The 27,868-nt window shown below is 41.6% G+C and overlaps 1 protein-coding gene across 1 annotated transcript in view; it reads right to left on the reverse strand.

Annotated features, from left to right (window-relative positions):
• Nucleotides 1-27,868, reverse strand: part of TENM4 (teneurin transmembrane protein 4) — a 613,887-nt gene that overhangs the window by 244,369 nt on the left and 341,650 nt on the right. The window contains exons 7-8 of the mRNA XM_006882894.1: nucleotides 8,153-8,323; nucleotides 412-626 (exon numbers count right to left, since the gene is read on the reverse strand). Coding sequence (XP_006882956.1) covers nucleotides 412-626; nucleotides 8,153-8,323 — 386 coding nt within the window. The remainder of the gene's footprint in view (nucleotides 1-411; nucleotides 627-8,152; nucleotides 8,324-27,868) is intronic.

Genomic DNA, 27,868 nt, shown 5'->3' on the forward strand with positions numbered 1-27,868 from the left:
ATCTGATTCATAGTGCTTTCGCTTTTTCAACTTCCCCCCTCCTACCCCAGATGACATTTTGTGGATAAATAATTTAGCACTGAGACGGAGTGACAGTGGAAAGGCTTTTGGGAGATTTCCTAGATGTCTCTTCTCTTACACCCCTCCCCCCCCAAACCCCGGGGATAAGCATGACACAGGACAGGGCAGGGTTCATATCTGTTTTTCATAGGTTTGCTATGAATCATAATTCACTCAATGGCATGCAACAACAACATCCAAAATACAGAATGTGATGGATGAGCTATAAAACATAAATTCTCTTCAGTTTCAAAGATCTAGGACTAAGTTGGTAAGGGCTTCTTGATTTGGGGTTAATATCTCAGGTAAGAGTCCTCTGGAAATCAGTGGAACATGTGGGGTTCTGATTACCTGTGTATGCGAAGGAGGGAGGCCCTTTCTGCCGTAAATGCCAACCAGTGCTGCCTTTCCCAGAGACACATTGAACTTCAGATGCACAGGGTGATCTATGAACACCTGAGACCTCCAGAAGGTGCCAGGAGGAATCTTCTGGGAGGCTCGTCTCCCCACGTCGATTTCTCCAGAGTCTATAAAACTGTCCTCTGGAAAGAAACTACTGGGCTTTCCTACCAAGACACAGGGAAGGGAAGGAAAACAGAGCACAATTAGTGTCAGATGAAACAAGGAAATAGGGCATCTGATCAACCAGGACTCTCCTCAGCCTTGCCCTTCTCTCTACAGCATCCTGCTGCCAGCTTTTTCACCCTAACTGAGGAGTAAGAATGTCCAGAATGATCCCCCCCAACCCCCAGCGATGCTCAAATTGTTCTGCTAAAAATACGCATTCCTCCAAAGCAGTATGGGTCCTCCCCAAGGGCCATCTGTTTATTGCATAACTCCACAGCTTGTTAAGATATATTTTGATCCTAAAAATAATCATTTGTGGTCACATGGGAATAACTATGATTGTGTGTGTCTGTGTGTGCAAAGGAGTGTATGCAGAAGCAGAAAAGAGGGAACAAGGTGTTATTACATTTGCCACTCAAAGGGAGTCTCTCAGGAGGGGAAAGTGTGCTTGAGCAATATACGGTATTTTAAAAGCTCACTAGTTTATTTATCAATTGAAGGTCACATTCTGAGGCTCGGTATATGGCTTGGGCATTGGTGTAGGGGTCAGGTACAGACTGAGCATAGAGGGAGAAGGCACTTCTGAAAAGGGCTTCCTCTATGGATAAGGGATCAACAATTTTGTGGGCATGCTTACATAGGAAAAGTTGGGAGACTTTTGCAAGTTCAGGCAAAATGTCTGTGACATATATGGAAATCCAACCCAGATCCTCAAGTACGTGCCCAGCCTCCATGGAGGAGGTCAAGAGGAAGGCTTCTGGGGATTTTTATGATCATTTTTGTCACTAAATGAGAAGCCTGACAACTTTGGGGGGACATTTTCAGTGCCAGGAAGGAAGGCCACTTATCAAACATCCTCTATTTAGTAATTAAATATATTCACATACGAAAAATATAAACCCTAACTTCCTGCCAGACATCAGCCTTTGAGGAATTGAGAGGGTGGAGGTAAGACTCTAGGGATGCTAGAAAGACCATTCTTAGGACACTTGAAACACCAGCATCAAGTTAACAGACCACAATCTTACAAGTCATTTGAAAGGTACCTCTTTGATATCCAGAGTCCAAGGTTTTCTACATTATTTGTAGAAAAATGTTTGAAGAGGAATTTTAGAGAACAAGAATTCATGTGTAAAGAAAATACATTTATGGGAACTTTTTTTCCTTCATAAAAAGCATTTGGGGACTAAGAAATGAAAATGCCTTTTTCCTAGCTTTGTAAGACTCCTTACAAAGCACATTTGATGTAGAAATGGAGATCGGCATGGCATTATTGTAGTCATAAAATATTTTACTGTTTTAAATAATAAAATTCAATTTAAATGCTAAACTTCTCCATATGTTATCATTCCCCTATAAACTTGTAGGCAGAAACATCAGGTTTTTAGCTTCAAACCATTAAATGCTATTTTAATTAAAAATATGCCAACAAAAAAAAAAGTTAAAAATGCACGCTTAACAATAAAAGCACCACTAGCATTCTGTCATTAGCATGGGAAACAGTTTGCATTTAATTCTTTTTTGAAAAGAATATGTTCCTAGATTTTACCTTAAAATACACACACACACACACACCCCACCCATACTCAAGTTCAGAGAGTTGAATGACAACAGTCAAATTCACAAAGCATTACTATGTGTGAGAATTCTTTTCATATTCTACCTTAAAGGATATTTAGATTTCTAGTACACACTTTTATATTCCAGGTAGCAAACAGTCTATCTTTCAGCTTTTAATTTGGTTCGGTGGGTAGAACTACGAGGGAGGATAAAACAAAGCAAGATGAGCTCGCTCTTAGCTTCTTACTCCTAGAAATTGCACAGAAATAGGCCCCATCCTGCTAATTCGAAGGACTCATTCTTGGTGAGTGAGTGGGAGGCAGTGCTGATGGGATTTCAGGATTGGGTACATTCATATAATTCCCATGTCTAAGAATAAACAACAAAAATCTGTCCCACATTTCAGTGTGCTGCTGGAGAGCCTCACACAGTTCATTTTCCCCTCCAGTGAACATATTTGTAGGAGACAGCTACCGCTGTATTTAAACAAGTTCTGTACCATATAGGTCAGAGGCCAAGCCCAGAGGCTCCTGCCAAGGGCAGGCCCCAAGGGTATGGTTAAATATGTTCCTTCCCCTAAAGGAGGTGGCAATGGGGAAATTTCTTTTTCAGCGCTAGTATTTCACCCACATAGGCCAAAATAGGAGGAAAAGTATCACTACTGTGTATACAGCAACGCAATACAAAGAATAAATTTGGGAATGGACACATTTCTCACCAGGATATTGCCTTTCTACAGCTGAGTCTGTGAGGGTCAGTCTGGAGCTTTGTTTCCAAAATGACCTTTGTACTAAATGTCATTCCATCCAAGTCCTTCTGGAAGGAGTCAAAGTCCAATCTAAAGGCAAGGTCTCAGAAGAGGAAGAGGAACCCCATCTTAATCGTTTATTATTATTCCCCTCCCTCTCACCTCAGGAGCCCTGGTGGCACAATAATTAGGCACTCAGTTGCCAACCCAATGGTTGGTGGTTCAAATCCACCCAGCTCTGCAGGCTGAAGCCCTGGGTGATAATCTACTTTCAGCAAGGGTATAATCAAGAAAATTCTGTTAGTGGCAATTCTTCTCTGCCACGTGGGATTTATGAGTCAGAATCAACTTAACGGGAACTAACAACAATATCACATTGCAAAATTCAACAAAGGTGGAGTCACGGAGCAAAGTGGAGAGGGCAGACACACCTAGAAGAGGAAAGTCCTTGGCATAAAATTCTAATTCCTGCCTAGAAGGTGGAAAACAATCATAAAATTGCTGTCCTTGTATCCAGGTGCCATTGAATTAGCTCCAACCCCTAGTGACTCCTTGTACCCCACAATGAAACACTGCCTCACGATGGCTACCGGGTTAGAGCCCAATTTTGTAGTCACTGTGCCAACCCATCTCATTAAGGGTTTTCCTCTCTTTGCTGATCCTCTACTCTATTAAACATGTTGCCTTCTCCAGCAACTGCCCTCTCCTTATAACATTCCCCGGGTGAGATGGATTGACACAGTAACTGGGATAATGGGGTTAGGTGTGTTGGAAAGAGAGGTGCTGGCTCAGGATAGGACACACAGTTCAGAGGTATTGCGTACAGATTCACCATGAGTCGCAGGCAACTTGACGGCACGTAACAACATCAATAACAACACAAGTATTATAACACTAGTAGTAATAATAAAAGTAGAGGCAGAAGTACAGTAGTAGGATTAGCCACCATTTACTGGCTCGGCAACATGCTTGACATGTCCACAGATTGCAACTCAGTTAATTCTTGGACTACTAGAATGTACATACTATGGTTCAGAATGCTTAGGAAACTATTTAGAGTCGAAGCTATGTGGAGCCCTTCTTTGCTAGAATCTGGGTTTTTGGAGGATTAAATTGGTGAATGATTGATCAAAATTTTACAAAAACATTACTGATGCTGTCAGGGTACACTGACTCTCTTAAAGGGCAAGAACCCAATTTAATTAACAGTCCCAACAGTCTAAATATCAAAGCTGGGCCAGATAGATCCAAGACCCATTTAAGAACTTCCTGGTATCATGGGTTACAAGAGGTTGACAATTTTAATTAATAAGGAACTCATGAGCAAGGCCCCAAGATAAAGGGCAGTAGTCAGGGTCTTGAGACACCCATGGCATGGTCACTAAATATCACAGGGTACCCCATCTGTTTAGCTTTTAACAAACAACTTAACTCAGGAGTAGGGATTGCGTTATACATGATCAGGCTTCACAGGGCAGAATCTACTGTTAACAGTCCTTTTCTTTATAAAGATACAGATTCATGCTTCCTAAAGCAATGTTGTGGCAATATGTATTCATGTCTATAAAAAGAAATTTCTCAACCAATTGCTGATCATGATTGGATAGCTCAGTCAAATAAGGGAGCTTTGAAAGAACTGAAATTTCATGCGCTTCCCAATCACCACCTTTACTTTCAGAACAGAGGCCTATCTAGATGGGATCCAAATTCCTAATCAACTGGCACTCTCCACTCCCTCCCCACCTTTTTGGAGTTTTTCAATGTGATAACTTGCACAAAGAAGTCTTTAGTTTCCTTAGCAACTGTTCAAAATTTATTTGATTATCAAAATAAGCTGTTCCATTTTGGGGAGCCCAGCTGAGTCTGTGTATAGCAATTTGCATGGTTCAAACTGATGGGCAATTTTTATTTCATTGCAGGGAGAAGAAAACGCTATCCCTAGCCCACCAATTCAACCATCAGAAATGCTTGTTTATTCAGTGCTTCCCTGCCCCCACTTCCCATTAATGGATAACACAAGTTCTTGTGGCTTTACTTGGAAAAGCTGCTGTATTTGGTTTCTATCCCATGACAAACCCAAAATGGTTACAGCCACTTTGAAAATAGAGTATGAACTGCACTTTGATGTTATTCTCAAAGACACAGCGAACATTTAAAATACTGGATTTATCATGTATTTCATTTGTATAAAGTAAAAATCTATATCCTTTATTTTTTTTTTTAAAGAAATACCTCAAAGCTTTGTAGGATATGTTGGTGTGAAGTCTGGAGTTCTGAAATTTTAATAACTAATAGAGAATGGTCTGATATCTGAATGGACAAGAAGGGAACTAACATTTGTTGAGTGCCTTCTTATGACAAGACTTTAAAGAGATAAATGTTGTTATTCTTGTTCTATAAAGCACAAGAGTACGGCCAGAGAAGACGGAATAATTGGCAAGAGACTACTGCAATGGGCTCTTGTGTGTCAGGAAGTGTGAGGATGGTGCAGGACAGGACTGGTTTCAGATCTTTTGTTCATAGGATCACTATGAGTCATACTCGACTCGATGGCACACAACAACAGCAACAACAACAACAACAACACCAATAAAGGATAAGGCCAGGATTTGAACCCTGAATAGTCTAGCCCATTCATTCTCTTTTTTTGTCTTATCATAGTGCTTCCTCCATCACTGATGTCAACAAGAATTTTAATCTTAATTCTGGAATCAGCTCTCTCTCATCTTTTCAGAAGAGACGGGAAATGTGCTCTTACATCAGAGTTAAAGACTTTTCCTGACATATATCTAAGGGACTAGATTTTTTAATCTCACTCACAATTAAAAACATAAACTCAGCAAATGTTGGTTTAACTAGGGTAAAAGAAATTAAGAACCATGTGGTCCTATATAAACTGTAGGCAGCTTTGTCCTCTGTTTTCCCAGACTGATGTAATTGTTTTAGATGCTGACCCCTTTCCAGCACTGCACTGCATTTAAGGGGTTTGTAAACAGGATTTCCATTTGCATTAGTAATGACAGATAATCCCTTTAAGCAAAAATACTCCAATTAAAGTAAACCAATAACCTGGTGCAATTTTATTTTGCCTCTTATCTGTACCTCCTGCTCCTTGGGAAAAACAAAACAAACCCTAAACAACCCACAAACTAATTTCATTAGAGTGAGAGATTTCAGATAGATCCAACCCCTGTTTAAAGAATGCTTGATAGAGATCGTGGAAGGAGAAAAATGCATTGCACTAAATAAGATCGTTTACCAATTCCTTGAGGGTTCAGCAAATCTTAAATCTGCTTTTATGCATGCTGATCTAAAGACAGTCTTTACTGAATGTCATTCATTCTCCTACAGCATCTGATACTAAAAACTGGTAGAGACATCACAAGCAAATAATAAACAGGACCATGGACAGAGCCAGTCTGGGAAAAAAAATATCACCTATTTAGCCCTAGGATGATTCTATTGCTAATGATATATGTAATTTGCAAATCAGAATGGGTCTTCTAGAAAAAATATCTAGCTCTATCACCTCTTTTTAAGAAGGGAGATACTCACTCCAAGCACAAAAAATGTTTTTAACAAATGCAAATAAAACCAGAAGGTCTAGTCAAGAGACTTGCTTGAGGTCACACAGCATGGTCAGTGGCAGCAGCTGGCCTTGAACTAAGGCTTCTGGACTTCTACCCCACAGGGTTTGGGATTTTTATGTTTTTTAAATATCACCTCATCCATGATATGTATTTCCATATTCTATTAATGGGCAAATAAAGCATAAATTATTCAATATTTTAAGTCTTAAAATTTTTATAAAGGAGAATATTGGCTTTGCCCATTAAAATGGTAAGCAAGAAATCTGATCTGTCTCTGTGAAAATGATCCCATAGCTCATGTCCCTTAAAGAGGACCATAGCCCAAAGGTTGACTCTGGCCTTGAGGACCATCATTTCAGAGGTCATAAATTGATACTTTGACCAAGAAATGATACTTTCCTGTTAACTGACAAGACACATGGGAAGCAAATCTTGGAACCAGCAGGAGGTTCAGAAGCAATGTCCTTAGAGTTAACTGAGATGAGAGGAAAGAAGATGGTAAAACTGGAGGTAGCTATTAACGACAGTGAGATACCAGAGAGATAAAGCAGGTCACAGCATTATGAAGGAAAAGAGAGGACCACAACTGCCCAGAACGGTGGCCAGACTTCCCTGGTCAGCACAGACATTTTTCCTGGTACCAAATTTTGTGTTTACAAATTTTGCTGACAGGCAAAAGAACTTGTGTCTTTAACACATTGGGGAAGACTCGTAAAGAAATTCATGGCATAAAATAATGTATATTGCATTCAAGAATGTCAAAGTCTAAATGCCACCATCACTAGCATTGATAAAAAAATATTCTGGTCTCATTGTAGAATGGAATTTCACATCTACTTCAGGATCATCTACTCATTTGGTAAGGCAGATAGGATGGCTTATAGAGAAGGCATCGATCCCTGGGAATACATAGACCTGGGTTCTTACCCAACTCTATCACTTAACTGACTGTGTGAATACCAAGCCAAGTCGATCAATTTACATAATCCTTACATTCTGCATTTAAAACAGGAAGGGAAAAAAATTATACTTACCTCACAGGACCTCTGTGAGGATTAAACATTAAACACTCTTGACAAAAAGCTTTGAAACAAACTGTATAGACTCTAACGATTACAGCTGTTGTTATACATAGGACAACTAGGGCTCAGGGTAATTAAGTGATTTGCTTAAGGTGACATGGTTGGTAAATGCTACAATACTTGAAATGACATTTCTGTTAGACCCTAAAGGGTCCAAAGACCATTTAATTGCCACAAACCATCTGCCCACCGTACCACTCCCAGAGATGCCCATTCACTCCTGAAGGTTTGCCCCACAGGGCTTGTCTGCTCCCTCACAAAGGTGGCCACCCCGGCAGCATGAAAGCCCAGAATGCTTCCCTCGAGGCGTGAGATGGGATGCTGCTGAGCACCAGGAACCTGCCCAAGCCACTCTATGAGCTCACAGTGACAAGGAACTGCGATGAAGACACAGGTGGACTGGCAGCCGGCGTGGAGTGCAGAGAGATGGAGGAAGCACCAGAGCATGGAGCTGTGAGTCAGGCACATGGCGCGCATAATGGAGGTCTCCTCAGTTCAAAGGCAGACACAGAGGACTCACGACACGGACAACACAGCAACCCTACCTTCTGTGGCTCCTTTGCCTTTCCTGTCAGGGATCTCTAACCCAGTGCCCCCTGAGGGATACAGGGAGACGTCCGTTGGCACAGGCCAACTGCTGGCTGTGTCCTCCGTGATCTCATACATCTGCCCCTCCATCGGCTGCAGGTGCCAGTTTAGGCCAAACAGGTGCATGGCTGTGGTGAGCAATGAGAAAAGTCATCTTTTTCTGCTGGTGGTGAAAATGGAACTCCCAAGCCATAGGGGAAGGGCAGGTGGGGCAGGGAACACAGAAATTCAGTGCCAGTGAGTTCAGTTCAACAACTACCCGCTAGGGAACCAGAGATAGTTATGGCATAGACCCTGCCCTCAAGGAGCTCACAGTCTAATGGAACAGGAAAGGGGGAGCTTGGGGAGCTTCCGGAGGTCGTGGTCTTTTGTTTCAAAAGACAAACACTAATCTAGGGGAGAAATGCAATTTGTATGACAAAGGGTTAATTTCCTCAATACAAAATAGTTCCTACAAATAATAAGCAAAGTCCAATACCTCAGTAGGATATGAATAGTTTGCAGAATAAGAAATACAAATAGCTCTTAGCTATATAAAAAGACTCTATCACCCATATCAAGAGCTACATAAGTTGGCACTCCAAAGCACCATTTTTCATATATGATTGGACAAAAAGCGCACAAAGTGTGAAAAAGTCTTGTATTATCAGAGAACAGTAAACCAGGACTTTCATATATATGCCTGCTGCGTGTTTAAACTGGTACAAGCCCTGAGGAGGGCAAATGGACAAATGCTATCAAATAAAAAATGCACATACCTTTTACCATGGAACTTTTGAGATTCTACTTCTAGAAATTTTTTATTTAGATACACATGTACTAAATGAGTTCTACATATTATGTTACTAACTGCAGCGCTCTTTTCAGTAGCAAACTATTACAAACCAGTTATAGCAGGCTTCATAAGATATCCACATAATAAAATACTAAATTGCCAAAGAAAGGGCAAAGAAGTTTTTTATGTACTTTTCTGGAAGGAAAATGGTAAAGAACAGAACAATGGCCTAGTGGTAAGAAACTGTATTGCAATCTTGAAGGCGCACGGGTCAAATCTACCAGCTGCACTGCGTTTCCTACTGTGTGATTAACAGCTTCTGAAAACCCGCTGGAGTGTCAGCTATGGGTCGGCTCAGATTCGATAGCACTCAACAACTCCAACCACCTTTGGGTTAGGAAAAAGTACATATATGTATAGAATACTTCTGCAAGGAAAGACACTGGTAACAATGGGTATACCCTACGAAAAACCAGGAGTGAGAGAGACTTTTTAATTTTTACCACATGTATATATTACTATTTTAGATTTTTTTTCCCCAGTTAGCAACTGCTAAACAATGTTATATAACAAAGAATGGACACTATCTCTTGAGATACATTAAGCTGGAGAAGGTTAAAAGCCTGTGAAAAAAGTTTGTGATCAAGTATAAAATGTCTGCTTTTATTTGGCTTCAGAGCCTTAATGTACACATCTCTACATTGATATAAATGGACACAGGCGTTTTCCATGGTGCAGACTCACCCCTTCCCAGAGGCCTTCCCTGATTGCTCAGATACAGAGTTAAGCACTCAAGCTTTGGGCTCTATAGAATTCTCTGTGAAGCATTCATTCCTTTGTTCAACTGATGACTGTTTTCTGAAAACCCATTCTAAGCCAGGACATAAGGAAGACTCTAGAGAACTAAAATTGAGTCAGACTGCCTGGGCTGTGATAAGTCTGGTAGGGGAGAGAAGTCACAAAGTCTATTCAGAATATGAACTTTGATGAATGTCGATAGCTGTAGAGGGGCTTCAGACCTTTTGTTCATAGGGTCGCTATGAGTCGCACTCGACTCAAAGGCAATCAACAACAACAACATAGAGAACTAAAGACCAAAAACCCATCACCATTGCAATTTCAATCCTAGCAACTCTCTCTCCATTGGGATCCTAAGGCTGTAAATCTTTCACGGACGAGACTCCCTACCTTATTCCTAAGTGGTGGCTGCTGAATTCAAACTACTGATCTTTTGGTTAGCAGCCCAATACATAATGCATTACATCCCCAGGAGTCCTTTCAGGAAACTAAAATACTATAGTAATTACATTTAGAGGTCCTACTGGTGACTTAGTGGTAAGGAATTGTGCTGCCAACACAAAGGAATGTGGTTTGAATCCATCAGCTGCTCTGTAGGAAAAAGAGCGACAACCTCTTCCCGTGTGAGTAACTGACTCTGTAAAACCTGTTAGAGGGTCAGCTATGGGTTGGTCCCAACTCAATGGTATACAACAACAGCAACATGTGGTAGAGAATCAGCAGAAGCGAAGATGACCCTCAGTGACAAGGATTGACAGTGACTACAACAATTGCCTTGAGCATGATGGAGATCATAATGACAGCACATGATCCAGCAAGGTGCTGATCTGTTGTTGACAGGGTCACTGTGAGCAGACTCAAGGGCACCTAACAACAACAGCAACAACAGTAACTGCGTCCCAGCCAGTATGCTGGATAATTTACAGACAATATATCTACCCTCAAGGCAACTCTGCCAGGCTCAATTTACAGATGTGCACGTTAAGGCTCTGAAGCTTAATTAAAATTATAAAACTATCAGTTACTGAGTGCTTACCAGGCACCAGACATTGTGCTAATTGTGTTAAATGTAATATTTCATTTAACTCTCATTGCAATCCTAAAACACAGATACTAATTTCCAAATTTATTAAACCTCTAATTCGTTTGTGCAAAGTTAAATGGCTAGCGAGAGCTAGAATCTAGAAGAGAATCTAAAACTGTTGCAGTTGTAAAATCACACACAATCAGCCTTCCTGATTTCAAGACTCAGGCTCTATCCACTCTACCATGCTGTCCACTAGCTTTTTATCTAGTGAGCTGAGCATTCTAAATACAGTTCTTTTCACACTTCAAAATGCTTTTAAGGCTTTTTTTTTTAGAAAGGAGTAATCTGCTGTAGCTTCTGATAAAGGTTCAGTGAAAGGGAGGAAGACTCTCAACGAGATGGAGAGACACAGTGACTCCAGCAATGGGCTTACGTGTGTCAGAGATGGTGAGAACGGCACAGGACAGGACAGGGTTCAGGTCTCTCATTCATAGGGTCACCATGAACAACACTCGGCTCAATGGCACTTAACAACATCAACTCTTGGTCTATATGTTGTTCATAATGTATTGCTCATAGAGTCACTATAAGCAATACTTGACTCGACAACACTTAACAACAACAACAGATAGTCTGGTGAGGCAGACAGGAAGCGAGGCTAACAAGCCCACTTCACAGCAATTGGACTCTGAAAGTGGGTTTGAGGAGCTGGGTTACTCCCTTCAACACATAACACCCTGAATATATGGTTCTGGGACACAGCACTTTTTTTTTTGTTTCTAGTATAAAAGAGTCCACTGAGGGAAGTTTGAATGAACCAGAAGGGCACACTCTGGTAACAGAACTCAAACCTGACCCTTTGCATCCTCTCTAGTTACTGTAGTACAACGAAAAGTGGGCTGCACTGGAGAGAAGAAAATCGGTTTCAAATCCCAACTCTGCCAGTTAGGAGCTGCGAAGTCACAGGCAGCCAGGGGAACTCTCTGAACTGCAGCTTTCTCAGCTGAGAGGTGGGGATCAAGGCATTTCAAAGGATGGTTGTATCAAATGAGATGACATAGCACAATGCTCTTTGTAAATGATACTATGTGTGATTACTATCATTTTACAGTCATTATTTTTGTACTGTTACTAATCATGATAGGCTGTTGTAGTCGCCTTCTCATCAGTCCCTGCCTCTTGGTAACTCCCTGTACAACAGAATGAAATGACCTGCAGCTCCTGTAGCCTACGATCAGTTGTGAATTGGGCTTGTGTGATCCATGAGGTTTTCACTGGTTGATTTTGGTAGATCAGCAAATCTTTCCCCTCTAGTTTTGGTCTGAATGTTCCCAGATGTGACTTCTAACACCAATGATGGATGATAACAACACATAGAGTGCATAAGAAGTAAACTCATGCTTCTGTCATGGGAGACAAGATTTCTATCACTGAACTACCAAAGACATGAGGAGCAGCTGAGATTTGGGGAGCACATCTTTAGGTACGAAGGAGCTCTCATGGTATCGTCCGTACTGTGTTGTGCTGTCAAACAATGCCTGCACATCCTTGGCAAGTTGAACCCACAAATGGCTCCTCAGGAAAAAGATTGCCAGTCTCCTCCTGTTAAGATTTTCTGACTCAGAAACACAACAGAGGGTGACTGTGGGCCAGAAACCATTTGACGGTAGGGAGGGTTCTTTTAGATATTGCTCTCATTGGCATCAAATCAGAACCGACTCAGCTGACCCTCCAATGGGTTTTTGAGACTGTAAGTTGTATGGGAAGAGTCTGCATGTCTTCCTCCCTGACAGCTGCTTCTAGATTTGAACCACTACCGAGAAACAACCTTTGAGTTAGCAGCATAACTCCCTACAGGCTAGCCCACCAGAGCTTCCCTTGCGTGAACTAGGCACTACGAAAAAACTAAAACAAAAACCAAAATTCCTTAATATCATTGGGTTGATTCCAAATTGCAGCCACCCTCCATTGGGTTTCTGAGGCTGTCATTTTTTTTTTTAAAACAAAACAAAAAACCCTACAAAACACTAACCAAAAACAACTAAAACACCTCAAAAACCCAAAACGTTATTTTTTGCTGTTACCATCAAATCAGAAGTGACTCATAGCTGACCTTCCAGTGAGTTCTCAGAAACTGTAAATTGCGTGGAAGGAGACTGCCCATCTTTCACCCTCAGAATCACCACTGGATTCTAATCCTCTGCCTTCAGGTTGGCACAGCTTTATATATTTACTCAATAGGCCACCAGAGCTTCTTTAACATGTTTTTGTTATGTGCCATCGGGTTGCTCGTGACTCTTAGCAATCCCAAGTACAAAAGTTCTAACTCTGCCCTGTCCTGAGCCAATTTCACTGTCTCCAGTACACCTGCCCACCTCACTCCAGTCACTATGTCAATCCATCCCATCCAGGGTCTTCTTCTCCCGTGCTGTCCCTCCACCCTTCCAAGCATGAAGCCTTTCTCCAGGATCTGGTGCCTCTTTAACCTACTCACAACTGAACAGAGAGCTCTAGAGTTGTAGTCCATAGCAAGACGTGTTGTAACCCAAAGGGTGCACATCTACCAGACTTTGAAGGAAAAAGAGGGGCCATCTCCTCCTATCATGATTTATAGCCTTGGAAAGCCAACAGACGTTTGCAATGAGTTGGAACGGCAGAGAATTATGAGGAGCCACATAAGGGGTTTTAGAGTGTTCTCAACTGCATGTGTGGAGCCGACAATTAAAAGAAAACCCAGTTAACCTGCCGGGAAGGAGTCAATACTCGGCCATTTCCATGGCTGAATTAGCTCACATTTCTGCTTACCTTTTTTACTGGTTTAATCCATATATTGGCAACTCCAGCAGTAATGAAGAAATTGGTAGAAATACGGACATCTCAGATATGCGCAGTTAAATGAGCAGTGCTTCTTCCCTATTTGAATCAATTATCTCATCTAAGTGTGCAAAAGTGCTGTCTTGTTAAAAGGTCATGAGAATTAACTAATCTCAGAATGAACAGAACTCTCACAGCTTTGTGAAGAGGACACTTTTATTGTCAAAGCTTTTTCTTCTTTTTTTAATAAGGTGCAAATATAAGTCCTTGCTAAAAAAAAAAAGGTGCTGAGGCTATAAACACACACACATACACATTCACATGCAAGGGAATGAAGAGTAGTATGGGGAACACAGCCACTAGGAGTAGTGTCCCCAAGCCAAACCCAAGCCACTGCCCTATGGTGGATTCTGACTCAGCAAGCCCACAGGGCAGAGCACAACTTGTCCAAGGGTTTCCGAGGCTTTAACATAAGCAGTCTGTCACATCTCTCTCTCACGGAGTGGCTGGTGAGTTGGGACCACTGACCTCTCAGCAGTTGAGTGCTTTAACCACTGCGCCAGCAGAGCTCCTTCTGTTGTCCCCAAGGATCTCTGCTTTGCCCTGGCAACTCTATCCTAAAAAGAGACCCATACCTACAAGACTGACCTCTGAAAATCACCTCTGTCGCACTGACTGGCGACCCTTGGAAGATGTACTCGTGCAAGGCCGGCTTTATTAAGCAAGGCTTGTATCCAACTCTAACTTAGACTGATTCGCGCCCAGGACTCTTTAATTCAGCTTTGGAAGTAGATGGCTAGGGAAGTGAGCAAAGGGTTACCAAGCCTGGCAGAGAAAGCCTATGTAGGAATAAAACTAAGTGACAAAGGCGAGGATGATGCAACGTTTATGATGTGAAGTCAACCAGTAACGTCAAACCCAAAATTAATCTGTGATTCAGATTTTCCAGTATTTGTCAGTTCTTTTGCTATATTGTTCGACTGCCTGTTAACTTTGTAGTTCTGGGCTGGGAAGGGGGGAGGAGAAGACTGCTCTGTTCACCTCTTTCGACAGGACACAACATGTGTTCTGAGGGAAATTGTCCATGAACCAGATAACAAGCAACCGCTCTTTGTTACTCTTCACAATTAAAATAACAGAAGCACAGAAATTGGTATCGTCTAAGTGTATTCCGCATGCCAAGTGCTTTATATAGATTATCCAATTTAATTCTCACAAAGAAGTTGGTTGGAAAAGCATTATTGGAGAGTGTACACAATGGAATTTGAATATAAATTGCACTGTAGTGAAATTGCGGTAGCTGGAAAAAGCAAGAAACAGAGAGGTAAACCAAATAACCCCAAAACAAGGAGTCTAAGTGTGAGGCAAGCTTCAAGCCCAGGAGCCTGTGTGCAAGCCGAGCTCCTTCTCTTCCTTATTCTACCTCAAATAATAGGTAAAACAGGGGCAACAAAAAGCCACCAGACAAAATAAAATCACACTAAAACCACGGAAGTAAATGTTTGGGAGACTTAAGGTGATAAACCACCATTTCTGAGTCCATAAGCACATGTTATACATACCCCTATATATACCCATAAAAGGCTAAGAAACATACATGGTCGTCTTCAGCCTGCTCTAAGGATGGATTAGACCATGGAAACAAAACAAATCCTAAGCATTTATATTGTCCATTTCCTGAGGAATGAATAGTAGCCACCCATCTACAACGTATATTATCAGGAGATTATCTAAACTATACCCTGTAGTTCATACTTAAAATTATTTGTGTGAAATGTTCCTTAAATCCATTGAATGTGACCTAAATAACACACACACACACACACACACACACACACACACAGAGAGAGAGAGAGACAGACAGACAATTCCTTCATACTAGTTTTCCCCTTAGACTAGTTTGTAATTCAATGAAAAGGTGAAAAGATGCTAAAGAGTTCAGAAAAAGGCTGTGGAAAGGTAGAAGGTTCACAAGATCATTCACATTGAAATGTTAATGATTTCTAAAAGCCAACAGCGAGGGTGGGGGGAATTCTGATTCCCTGGGCTCTGGTCAATCAGATCCCAGAGCTGACATTTTCCTGTCCCCTTTTTCTGCCCAGCAAGACATGAGAGATGACTCTGAAAGTGCATGCTCTATCCTGACATTTTTAAGAAAAATGCTCAATAGATGTTCAGACATTGAAAGCTCCCCCCCAGCACCGAGGCAGCAGGAGGCAATTAGCAAAGTCATTATGCAGGAGTCTGCAACATAAGTGCAGCAGAGTTTCCACTGTTACAAAGCTCCCTTCTCCTCCAAAAATCAAATGTAGGAACCCACAGCACCTATAAACCAGCAGATCCAGGTAGTGATTGTTGCTGTTGATTGTTGCATAGTGACTCTAAGAACAAGAGGCCTGAAGCCCCTCTACAACTATTATAATTTATCAAAGTTCATAGCGTTCGCGGAGGCATGTTGTTTAGGCAACAGATGCCACTCCTGCTTAGAGATGGTTATTATCACAAGGAATATGATGACAATTTTGGCCTCAAAAAGGAATGAAAATGAATCCAACCACAAGGTTCACCACTTCTCTGTTTTATATCTGTACTCAGTTTTTCATGTTCCCCCCTTTTAAAAAAAATGGGTTTGTTTCTATAAAATATACTAAAAAAAGATGAGTTCATTGTCTTTAAGTTGAAACCAACTCATAGCTGACCTTTCAGAGGCTGTAAATCACATGGGAATAGACTGCTTCCCCCACCCCTACCCCCCGAGAGCTCCAGGGGGACTGGAACCACTTGCCTTTGGGTTGACAGTGCAATTCCCTATCCACTAGACCACCAGAACTCCCTGTAAAATATAGAACACTAGATTTTATTGACATATAATTCTTTAGTGGGGAAAAATGGAGAAAGGGGAAAACCCCCTACAAAACAAAAGAACGAACTTTTGCTCTCCAGAATCTATTCCTGGTTTTGCTACAAATGCACGGCATTCAGAAGCTCCACGCCAAAAGGATGCATGTACACAAAGATATGTGTTGCAGTGTAATCACAACAAAAAACTGGAAGCAACCTAGATCCTAGACGTCTAAAAACAGGAGAATGACTTAGCTAAGTTACGATACAGGTACTGAATAGAATACCAATCAATTACTATAAAAATAACCATGATTGTAATGAGGAAAAATGTTTAAATTGCAGTGGTAAGAAGGAAAAATAGAAAGATAAGGCATAAAATTCCATGCTTCCTCTGACTGTAACGCTGCAAAATCAAGTTGTAGTTGCTGTTGTTGTTAAATGTTGTCAAGTCGCTTGCAACTCATTGTGACCTTGTGTACAACAGCTCTGAACCTTGCTCTATCCTGAGCCAATCTCATCGTCTCTGATACACCCACCCTCATTACTGCAGTCACTAGTCAAGCTATCTCATCCAGGATCTTCTTCTCTTGTGCTTTCCCTTCACCCTCCTAAACATGAGGTTCCTCTCTCAGTATTGGTTCCTCTTTACAACATGCCCAAAATATGTGAGATGGAGCTTCAAAATCCTTGCTTCCAAAGAGCAGCCTGGTTTCATCTTCTCCATGACAAGCCTGTTTGTTCTCTTAGAAGTCCATGGTATAATTCAACACTCTTCTCAGTACCACAACTCAAAGGTATCAATTCTCCTATCATCCCTAGTCATATGCAAATAATTTGGATTAGAATACATAAAAATGACACCAGGCTATGAATATTATATATTTTCTTCTTCAGTTTTCAAGTTTATTTAATAAGGCTTTACATTAAAAAATGAATCTCAACAACTTAATCTCAGGAACAATAGGAGGAAGAGAAGGAAGAGACGGCAGGGAAATCCTAACTTTGATCACATGATGTATCAGATACTAGGCAAGGGAACTGATGAACTTTATCTTATTTGATCTTTACATCAAACTTGAGAATGATCATTCTCTTTTTAAGGATGAAGAAATAGAGCCTCAGAGAGGCTCCACAACTCCCACAAAGATGCATGGAGAAGTGATAAAGTCAAATTTAAGCCCCATCTGTTTTCAAAGCTCCAGCCCTTTGCTGGAATTTTACACCACTGAGCTAGAAGGGGAGCTCTGGTGGCCCAGTCCATAGGACGCTGTGCTGCTAACCAAACTACACTTGTCTGGTGGTTCAAATCCACCAGTGACTCCTTGGGAGAAAGAAGGACAATCTCTTCTTTTGTGATTTATAGCCTCAGAAACCTCAGAAGGTGTTCAGCTATGAGTTAGTTCTGACTTGACAGCAATAAATTGGCCTCCCCCCACCATTAAAGTTAAAAAGATCTGAAAAGAAGTTACAATAAAAATGTCAACGTAAAGCCTTTGCAGAGAGTGTAAGCAGGTTCCCTCCCTCCCCACTTTGAGTCAGTGCACTACAGAGCCTATTCTGGAGGATGGAGACACAGGACACAAAGCATGGGGTCCAAAGCCTGGCTGCCGGGGAGGGGGGGCTGCCCTTCCCTCAGTCAAAACCACATAGAGGCAGCTGGGAGTCCCACCCTGGGCAGTGTCTACCTGAAACACTCACAGCTCATTTGCTGAACTCATGACTTTGGGCAAATTATTTAGCCTCTCTGAGCCTCAGTTTCCTCATTTGTCAAATGACAATAATCTTACCTCTCTCAAACGATTTGCGCGGCACTTAGTAAGACCTCAATAAATTGCAGCTGTCATAGTCAATGATGGTTATTTTGCTAACCTGACTTTTCTTACTTCCTGCAACCATTGACAGACTTATTTAAGCCAGCTCCGCTTTATTGCATTTTCCTCTCCTTTTTACATATTTCCTGTAATAATTCTTCCATGCCAAGTGCAAATTTCTTCATGCTCAGAGCCCTCTCCTGTTCAAATTAATTGACAGACTTTTGGGCACAGGAACTTGAGATATTTGCCCAATAGATAAAGAAGCATTTAAAAGTAGGATTGCTAAAAAGCAACCTGACAGGATTCCACTGGTGAATACATGGAGTTAATTTTAAATCAAGTAAATACACTGATTTGCCTCCTGTCTCTGGACAAACTTGACAGCAACAATCAGGGTTTATTGTCTTTCCCTTTCAAATTAAGATTTCTGGAGAATGGACTCTGACATGGTTAATCATTTTTCTGCTGGCAGCTTCTCAATCTTTCTGTACATCAAGGCGGAGTCAGGCATGGATCACAGGACTGAACAGAGCCACAGATGCTGGAAACAGTGGTGACCACTGCCAATAAGTACAAGCAACATCAACTCAACTGAAGGGCACCAAAGACTGGTGACAAAATCAGTTGTCAGGGATTTAGGCCAGAATCTAATTTCAATACACTAAGTAGAGCATATCAGAGATTGTGAAGATGGCACAGGGTAGGCCAACTGTTACAACTGTGGCTCATAGAAGCCATAGTCACCTTAATGGCACCTTAACCATAAATAGTTTTTGCCATAAGCAGTAATTGATGAAGAAAGCTATCTTTTTTGTGAATCTTTCACTCAGAAGTCTCTACAGTAAACTCTTCTGCATTCAACTCATTGCGGGATTGGTCACCTCCTACCAATCCCTGGAATGGTCCTAGTATGTACCCCACTCCCAGTTTTGTGCCATTACTGTCCTACTCCATGCCTAGTTTTGTGCCGTTTCAGAGTTAACAAAATAGAAGGCAGAAGTAGTAGATATGAGATAGTCATTACAGCCAGCAGACATGGGCTCCTTCTCTGGTTCAGATATTTGCAGTTATGTGACTCATGGTTCTCATCTTTGAAATGGTCACAACACTAGCTAGCCTCAAGAGCTGCGTGAAGAGTAAGGAATTATGCGGGGCTTGGTTTTTACTGCAGTACACATCTAGATGGTACTGTTCCTTGTTGATGTCACTGTCATCACCCTATCACTGTAACTATTCTCATCATTGTTTGTACTATGTCTTTATGCATCACATGTACTATGTATTACTGTTTTCACTATGGAAGAGTGTAGTTTTAGGCCATGGGGGAAATGGGAAATCTGAGTTTCTGTTCTGTGTTTTGGGAGGATGTTGCTACTGCTGAACCTGTAGGTCACAAGGACACAGAGGGCCTGTTATTGTTTTTGATGTGGAGCTAAGGCATGGGCCCAAGTGTCCAGACTCTTGAGTTCTTTTTGCTAACTGACCCAGCTGTTAAACCACAGTGGGCACATCTGTAAGAGCAGGAAAGCTATCCTCGTACCTGGCTTCTCCCTCAGACCTTGCCCTTGTGGGTTAAAGAATCGTCTCCTTGAGACTCCTTGCTCTCAATGCCATCAAGTCAGAACCAACTCATGGCTGACCTTCCAGAGGGTTTTCAGAGGCTGAAATACACAGGTGATTGCCTGCCTCCTACCCATAAAACAGCTGGTGGATTCGAACCATTTGCCTCTGGGTTGGCAGCGTAACTCCTTACCAACGAGGCTACCAGAGCTCCCTTTTGAAATGTAAGTTGTGGAAATTGAGAAAAAAAAAGCCACAGACTGTATCAGGCTGTAATGGGGCCCTTCCTTCAAGCATTCATTATTTTTATTTCTATCCCCTAAAACCTTGCCTGCAGGAGTGAAGGCAGAAATGAAGAAGACAGATATAATGAGAATTATTAAAATAGTCCCAACTCCCACATATTAAAGCTTTATTCTTTGTATGACATGGAAGGTTCACACATATTTTGTCATTTGAAGCTCACAACCTTTTAATGTATATACTATTAGCAATTCTGTTTTATAGATTAGTCACTACATTATTAATCTAATTTTGTATCTCTAGAATACTAGGGCTTCAAAATTGTCTATAAGTGCACCATTCTTCATGGCAACACCAACATCCAAAACCAAGTCTGAGTGACTCCAAATCCCAACCTATTCTTAAACTGTTGTCAAGGAAACTACTCAGCTTCCATTTAGTCCTTATCAGAATAAAAGTTCAGGTTTTGATCAAATCATTGCCAACAATGAAATATTCAAGAAAGTGGCTGCATGTACAGAAAGTGGATAAACACAGTAAAAACGTTTCCACACTTGCTTCACGTTGAGGACCTTATTACCAATCCAGGGATGAAAGGCCCATGAAGGGTCACCAGTCTATCCAAACTGCCCTACTAGAGTGAGTAGGATAATAGCAGGCCCCACAGAGTGTGGTCATTCCCCAGAGAAGAGAATGTCGGTGGAAGGCTCTGTATCATTCATTCATTACTGTCCAGTCAGAACCGACTCATAGCTGACCTTCCACTGGGTCTCTTAGACTCTAAACAGCATGGGAGAAGACTGCCCATATTTCTTCCTCAAAGTCATTGGTGAATTCAAAGTGCCAGGGAGACATGCCTTTGAGGTAGCAGTGAAATTCTCCATGGCCTATGTACGTCAACTGTGCTCCCAAAGCTCTGCATAGACCCCTTTTCTGAGGTACTTATTTCCATGTATCAATCCTATTCACAAGTCTCTCTAAAGGATTTTTCTGGAAAGGTGTCTCAACTCAATGATGGATCAACCTTTCATACCTAACACATCACCTTGCCTTCACCTGAAGGAACAGAAGAAAAAGATGGGCTTAGTTAATGCTTAGGAGCTTCTTACAGAGGGATAAAGAACATGTTGCTAGGTTCCATTTCCACAGCTACTAGAAAGCATACGAGGCTCTGTAGAGCAAGCCTTCTGTTTGCGGATTTCCTTTAGCATACCAACCACGTGACTGATTTTTTTCCGTGATCAAAGTCAATTAGGAGGTGGTCCCTACTGTACATCTAAATGGAGTTTTAATGTGTGTGTATATATTATTAGGATAGGCCCTGTCCCTCTGGAACATTCACTTCAGTGAGAGGAATGAGGGCAGACAGCTTAACGTGGAGCCTGCCACCCAGATTTGTAACTTGGGATAATATTTCTTTATAATGAGAAGCCATTTGAAAGAGCACTTTAAAAGCTCACAAAATCAAGTGTTTGATGTCCCCCCTTTACTCATCAACAGCTTTCCAGGCTGTGGCCTCACTGTGTTTTCCAGCTCCTTGGGATTATGCTGCATCTTCTCGCCTCTCTGCCCTTTTTTGGTACAGAGAACAGACAGTTAATAAATGCGAGCTGCTTTATTTCACTTCCTTTATTGCCCCTTTTGTTTGGTTCAGTCCTTCCATGAAGACGTTTAAGGCTGTTAGAGGTCCAAGCACCTCGATGATCATCCTGATCATGAAAATGATGATGATGATGGTGACACCCACGGCCACTGTCATTAAATGAACACTGGGCTGGGCACTGTGCAAAGTCCTATCTACATACTAGCATTTGATCCTCAGAAAGCCCCACACACGTGTGCTATTTTGTTGTTCTTAGTGGCCATTGAGTATGAGTCACAGTGATCTTAGGAACAACAGACCTGAACCCTGACCTTTCCTGTGTCTTCCTCATCATCCTGACATCCTTGATCCCATTGCTGCAGTCACTGTCCATCCACCTGGTTGAGGGTTTTCCTCTCTTTCACTAACATGTACCATTTGGGGAATAATTCTTTCTTTCTTTGAAAACAAAACTTGCTTAAGATTCCAGATTTACTAAGAGGTAAAGTTTAAATTCAGATCTGATCCAAACCCAAATTGACACGAAACTGTATATAATTATGAATAAACTGCCTTTCTGATGAGGTGTAAAAGCTGGAAGATGGGAGTAATGTGGGGGGTGAGGAGAATGTCAATTTCCTTGTTATTGGGATCTGCCTCACTAATCAAATAGTGTAGAACTCTGACAATAGCAAATAGGAGAGATCCCTTCTCAACAGAAAAGATTTCAAAATTAAAAGATTAAAAGAGCACTCTAAATGCTTAATGAAAATAGTATTTTGCAATCCACAGTACTTTTTCCAGCTCACTCTTCTCTGATGGCATAATTTCTAACCTCTGGAACAGATCAGCTAGTCCAGCCTCCAGACTTTGGCTGGTATAAAGTCACTTGCTTGAAAGGGCCGTGGATTTTCCTGCTTTCTCCAAAATTCTACCATTCTATAAGTCTTTTGTGAGGATTTCAATCCTCACCCTCCAGTGAAAATTGACCTCCGGCCCTCCAAGCCCGGGGTCCTTACAACTGTTTCTGCACCAGCTCTATGCACACTGCGCTGATTGTGTTGACCCATGTACTTCCTGCCCCTAACTGCCTCTACTTCTCACCTTGGTCTCTCCAGCTGACTTAGTGGTCGAGGGAGGGGACCTGCAGAAAGGCAGCCAGCTTCCCAGCTCTGACCATTACCAGCTACATCATTAGAGAAGTCATAAAACAACTCAGTTATTTGTTTCCTCCACCCCCTTTTCATCCACAGAATAGAAACAATATAAGCCATTACCCAGGTCTTGTAAGGATCACATTTCATAAAAGTTCTTTGTAAATTATAAAGTATATTGAAAACATAAGGCATTATTAAATTCCATAACAGTTAATAAATGAATATACAGAGTTTAAAACACAGACTGGTACAAAGATTTATACGTGAAATTGCCAACCTAGCCTTAGAATTGCCTGATTAGTTTTATGTACTATACTATAGCACAGACTTAATTCATTAAAGAAGAGTTGGGAGATCATCAGCATGTTGCAAAAGAAAAGGTGTGGTTTTTCCCTATAAAAAAATGCTAGGTATTTTACATTTTCAGTTGAAGCTTTTTCCATTCCCCTACTCTCTGTTCAGTCTCTCTTTGCATGCTTAGTTGGGTAAAAACATGTTCATGCTCACATCCTAGAGACCAAGGACTGTGTCTTGCTACAGCATTCGACAAACGGTCTGAGTGGTAAAATTTGGAAGCATGTGATGAAATGGAGGACACAGCATAATAAATGACACTGGCACTTTTTCCCCCTGACTGGAGGGTGAACAAAATCAGACTCAAAGACACTGTAAGTCCTGCCGCGTGGCCTACCAGGAGAGGCTTTCTCCAGAATGAAATGACAATGTGTTCGTGCTCCCTGGAGCCTGAAGTCTGGGGAATGGCAGAGTTAGATAAAGTGAGGTGTTGTGCTCAATAGATGATCTGTCTCAGGGTGTACCCACATCATGTGGGCCTCCTTTTTCCTTCATTTGTGAAATACTCTGAACTGAGTGGAAACCATGGCCTCAATCAAGGTGCAGACACAATGTAATCCTGGTACAGTGCACAGCACAGGGCAGGTGGGCATTAGCTTTTTTTCCATAAGGGAGTCAATTAGTCTCATAATTTAGCAAGGAGCTCCAAGCATCCTCTTGGCAGTTTAGATTGGGATGGGGGATGTGGGAGGAGTACCACTGAGCTCCATTTCAGCTGAAGAAGGAAGCGTACAGTAGGCAGGTCAGGCGCTGGGCCAAGAGTCCTGGAAATCAGACCTAGTTCTCTCACTCACTAGTAGTAATGTCTTAAATAAATCACTCCATCTCCTTGAGCCTTAGTTTCCCATCTCTAAAATAGGAATAAACATAGAGAAGGATGCATCATGGCATATGATTAAAGCCAACTGCCATTGAGTCAGTTCTGACATGTGCAGACCACCTATGTGTCAGAATAGAACTATGACCCACAGGATCTTCCATGGCTGAATTTTCCAAATAGCCAAGTCTTTCTTCCAACGTACCTCCGGGTGAACACAAGCAGCCGCTGAGCATATTAACTGTCTGCCCTGCCCTGGTATTCTATTTGGCACTTGACAAATAGTTGTTGGATGAGAAAGACTGTTGAGAAGATTACATGAGAAAATAAAGCAATAAGCACACACTGCCTGCCTGGAATGCTGGAAGGTCTTTGCAGATGTCAGCTGCCATACTGGTTCCATGGGGTCAGGTTAGAAAGCTAGGACAGAAGCAGAGAATGGCTCCAGAGTAATGAACCCCCCATTGCTTGCTCTGAGCCACAGGAGGGGGTACAATAGCAAAGGAGGATTTAGAAGACCTCTTACAGGCAGCCTGCTTTTTAGAGAGAACACAAACTTTTGATTCAGAAAATCAAAACCACTATTAAATGGTAGAGGGCCTCAGTTTCCACATCTACACCTTGTAAGAAAGACAAGGGACGACAGTTACTTATTCTATGGAGGGCACAGGCAGCTGGAGAAAATCAAGTGAGACAACGGATTTTAAAGTCTCACACAAAACCAAGGTATTTATTATGCACTTGCCTGATGGATTCTGTCTTCTAAAAGGGGCAGAAAGTTTCAATCATGATTTCAGCAAAATAAAGACTGAGGCACACAGACAGGTAAGATGCAAAAATGGATGTTTTAGTGCCACTGTCTTCCAACACAAGCACCGACTACAGTCAACATTTCTATCTCCCCTCCCATGACATGGCTGGCTGTTTCATCTTCTAGAAAGTCATTGTGATCTTCTCTTTCAATATCATATTTGACTTTCAAGGCCTAACGCCTTGGGGAAATTTTATCTGATCTTTCTGGTTAGAATGAATTGCTCTTTCCTTAGGGTTCCCACAGGGATAAGGTTCAAACTTCAGCAACACACTTTTATCATCTGTCTAGTGTTGCTCCTTAAACATCTGGCTCTCCACAAAAGTACAGAAGACTCAAAGGCAGTGATTCTAGCTTATCTGGCTTTGTCTGTCCCCACAATCCGAGATGCAAGCCACAACCCAGCAGTCAGGCTTAGTAAATGTTCCCCACTCTTTGAAGCCTGAGTTTGGAGAAGCTAGCTCTACTTAATCCCAGATTACCTGAAATCCCTGCATCTGGACTCAGCTGCTGAATCGAAGAAGGTTTACCATAAAGAGTGAGGCACTCACTAGGTGGCCCAGCTGCAAAGAAGAAGGGTGAGCAGACCCAGCACCCACTGAGGGACTGTCCTGGGATGGGATCCTTTGTGGACATTCTTTCACATAAAGCCCTACATGCCACTTAGAGATTAATTGTCATTTTACCAATGAGGTAACCAAGGTGCAGAGAGATTAAAAGGCTTGTCAGAGCCAGGGCTGGAATCCAGGTTTTACTGTGCCCAGAGTCTGGGCTTTTGTTACTAGACTGTAAGGATGAATCTGTTTAGCCCTTGTGAGTTTTGTTTTTTTATACCGATAGGAAGAAGCACCAAAGAAATGAAAAAAAAAAGTTTTCTCTTTCTTTTTCATTGTGCCCTCTTTCTCTCACATCTCCTTCACTTCTTTCTCTCTTCTCCCTGCAGCTAAAACCTGGAAGTGGTTGAACTCTGTCTTCTCACCTCTGACCTGGGCCTGGCAGTATCAGCATCCTCTGACTGTACCACTTCTTTCTCCTCAGTACAAGGTAATTATAACAGTGGAAGAAAAGCCATCCGGGAGACGCTTTCTCTTTTTCACTGCACTTAAGCACAATTAAATTATGCTATTTCACAGTAATTAGTCTAGAATAAAAACAAGGACTTTGGGAGAAATCATTTCAAAGTATGCTAAAATCTGTAAAACACTCCCTTTTCCAGGTTAAGCAACAAGCACTCTGGAGTTCTAGGTGGGGCTACTTCTGGACAGACCATGCCTTGCCTCTAAGGGCCCCAGAAACATCCACAGGTTGAGGATCTCAAAACCCCAGCAGAAGGTGATTTTTCTGCAGTTGCTGTTGCTATTTAAAAAAAAAAAAAAGCGCTTGAGTCCTTTTTCTGTACATTTCCAAACTCAGAAACTGCCTGGCCTCCAAACTCAACACATACTCTTTGGCAGGGATAAGAAGAAGACAAATCTCGGGTAGCTTAATAGTAAAGAGTGGCACTGCCAGTCCAGAGAAACACAGTTTAAATCTACCAGCTGTTCCTTGGAAGAAAGATGGGCAATCTCCTCTCAAGGGTCTGGAGGGTCATCTGTAAATTGGTTCTGACTTGATGGTATGTAACGAAAGCAGTACCTTTTTTCACCTTTATATGAATTTTATTTTTTTTCTTTTAAGGAACATTTCCATTCATTCACTGTTACACTTTTCTCCTTGCCCACCCCTCCCTCAATTCCCTCTTCTCTTTGAAAAGTAAAATTATTTCATAGTTATGCAGTTCCTCCCCTCAAGTCCACTCCACTATGCAGACTTTCTTCTGGACTCCTATCATGACAATAATACCTAATCATATATCACTTTTAAACAGCTCTCTCCCTCATCTGTTTCAATGCAGTATACATTATTTATCCCCTCTTTCTCAGTCTTCCCTTAACCCTAATGTCAGTCCTATTTTACAATAGTGGCCCTATGCAATATTTGTCCTTTTGTGACTGAGATATTTCATTCAGCATAATGTCCTCCATGGTCACAAATGTTGTATAACATTTCACGAGTTCCTTATTTTTCAATGCAACATAGTATTTCATTGTGTGAATACACCAGAACTTTTCTATCCATTCGTTTGTTGATGGGCACTTGGGTTGTTTCCAAATCTTTGCTATTGTGAACAAAGCCGCAATAAACATGGGTGTACAAATAGTACCTTTTAAGAGAGTTCTGGTGACTGAGTGGTAAGGAGTTGGGTTGTCAACCCAAAAGTAAGTAGGTGGTCTGAGTCCACATGCTATATGGGAGACAGATTAGCAATCTCCTTCCATGAGATTTACAGCTTCTGAAAACCTGCTGGAGGGTTTCAATACATAACAATAACAAAATTAGCTTTTATTAAAGAACTAGAGCAAAAAATTCAACTCTATTGCTGCGGAGTTGATTTTTACTTATAGTGCCTCTACATTTGGTTTCTGAGGCTGCAAATCTTAATGGGAGGAGACTGCCCATCTTTTTCATGGTGGATTCAAACCACTGACATTTGGGTCAGCAATCTAGCTCATAATGCAATATACTGCCAGGGTTCCTTTACTCTGAACCATTGTTGTTATGTGTCATCGAGTCACCTGAGTCTCATATGACCCTGAACCCTGTTCTATCCTAGGCCAGTTTCATTGTCTATGTCACACCTACCCCTATAACCCCAGTTACTGTGTCAAGTAATCTCATCTGAAGTCTTCCTCTCCTATGCTATTTTTCCAGCTTTCCAAGTATGATGTCCTTCTCCAAGGACTGGTCCCTTCTGCTCTTTAGGAGAAGGATGGGCAATCTCCTCTTGTGTGAAAATCCACTAGAGGGTTAGTTCTGACTTCCTCTGAACTAGATACCTGATAATAATTTTATCTCCACAACAGCTTACTGTTTACATTTATAGGTGAGTGAACGAAGTTACAGAGAGAATAAGGTTCTGGCTTCAAATCACACATTACTACCAAGGACTATGAAATTCATTACAGAAAAGCTAGGAACAACACTAGAAGTCCTAATCCACAACATAAACAGTCTTCCCAGTATCCTGGAAAAGCTAC

The sequence above is a fragment of the Elephantulus edwardii genome, unplaced genomic scaffold (assembly GCF_000299155.1).
Source record: "Elephantulus edwardii isolate Elephantulus edwardi_28Jun2011 unplaced genomic scaffold, EleEdw1.0 scaffold00025, whole genome shotgun sequence".
NCBI lineage: Eukaryota > Metazoa > Chordata > Mammalia > Macroscelidea > Macroscelididae > Elephantulus > Elephantulus edwardii.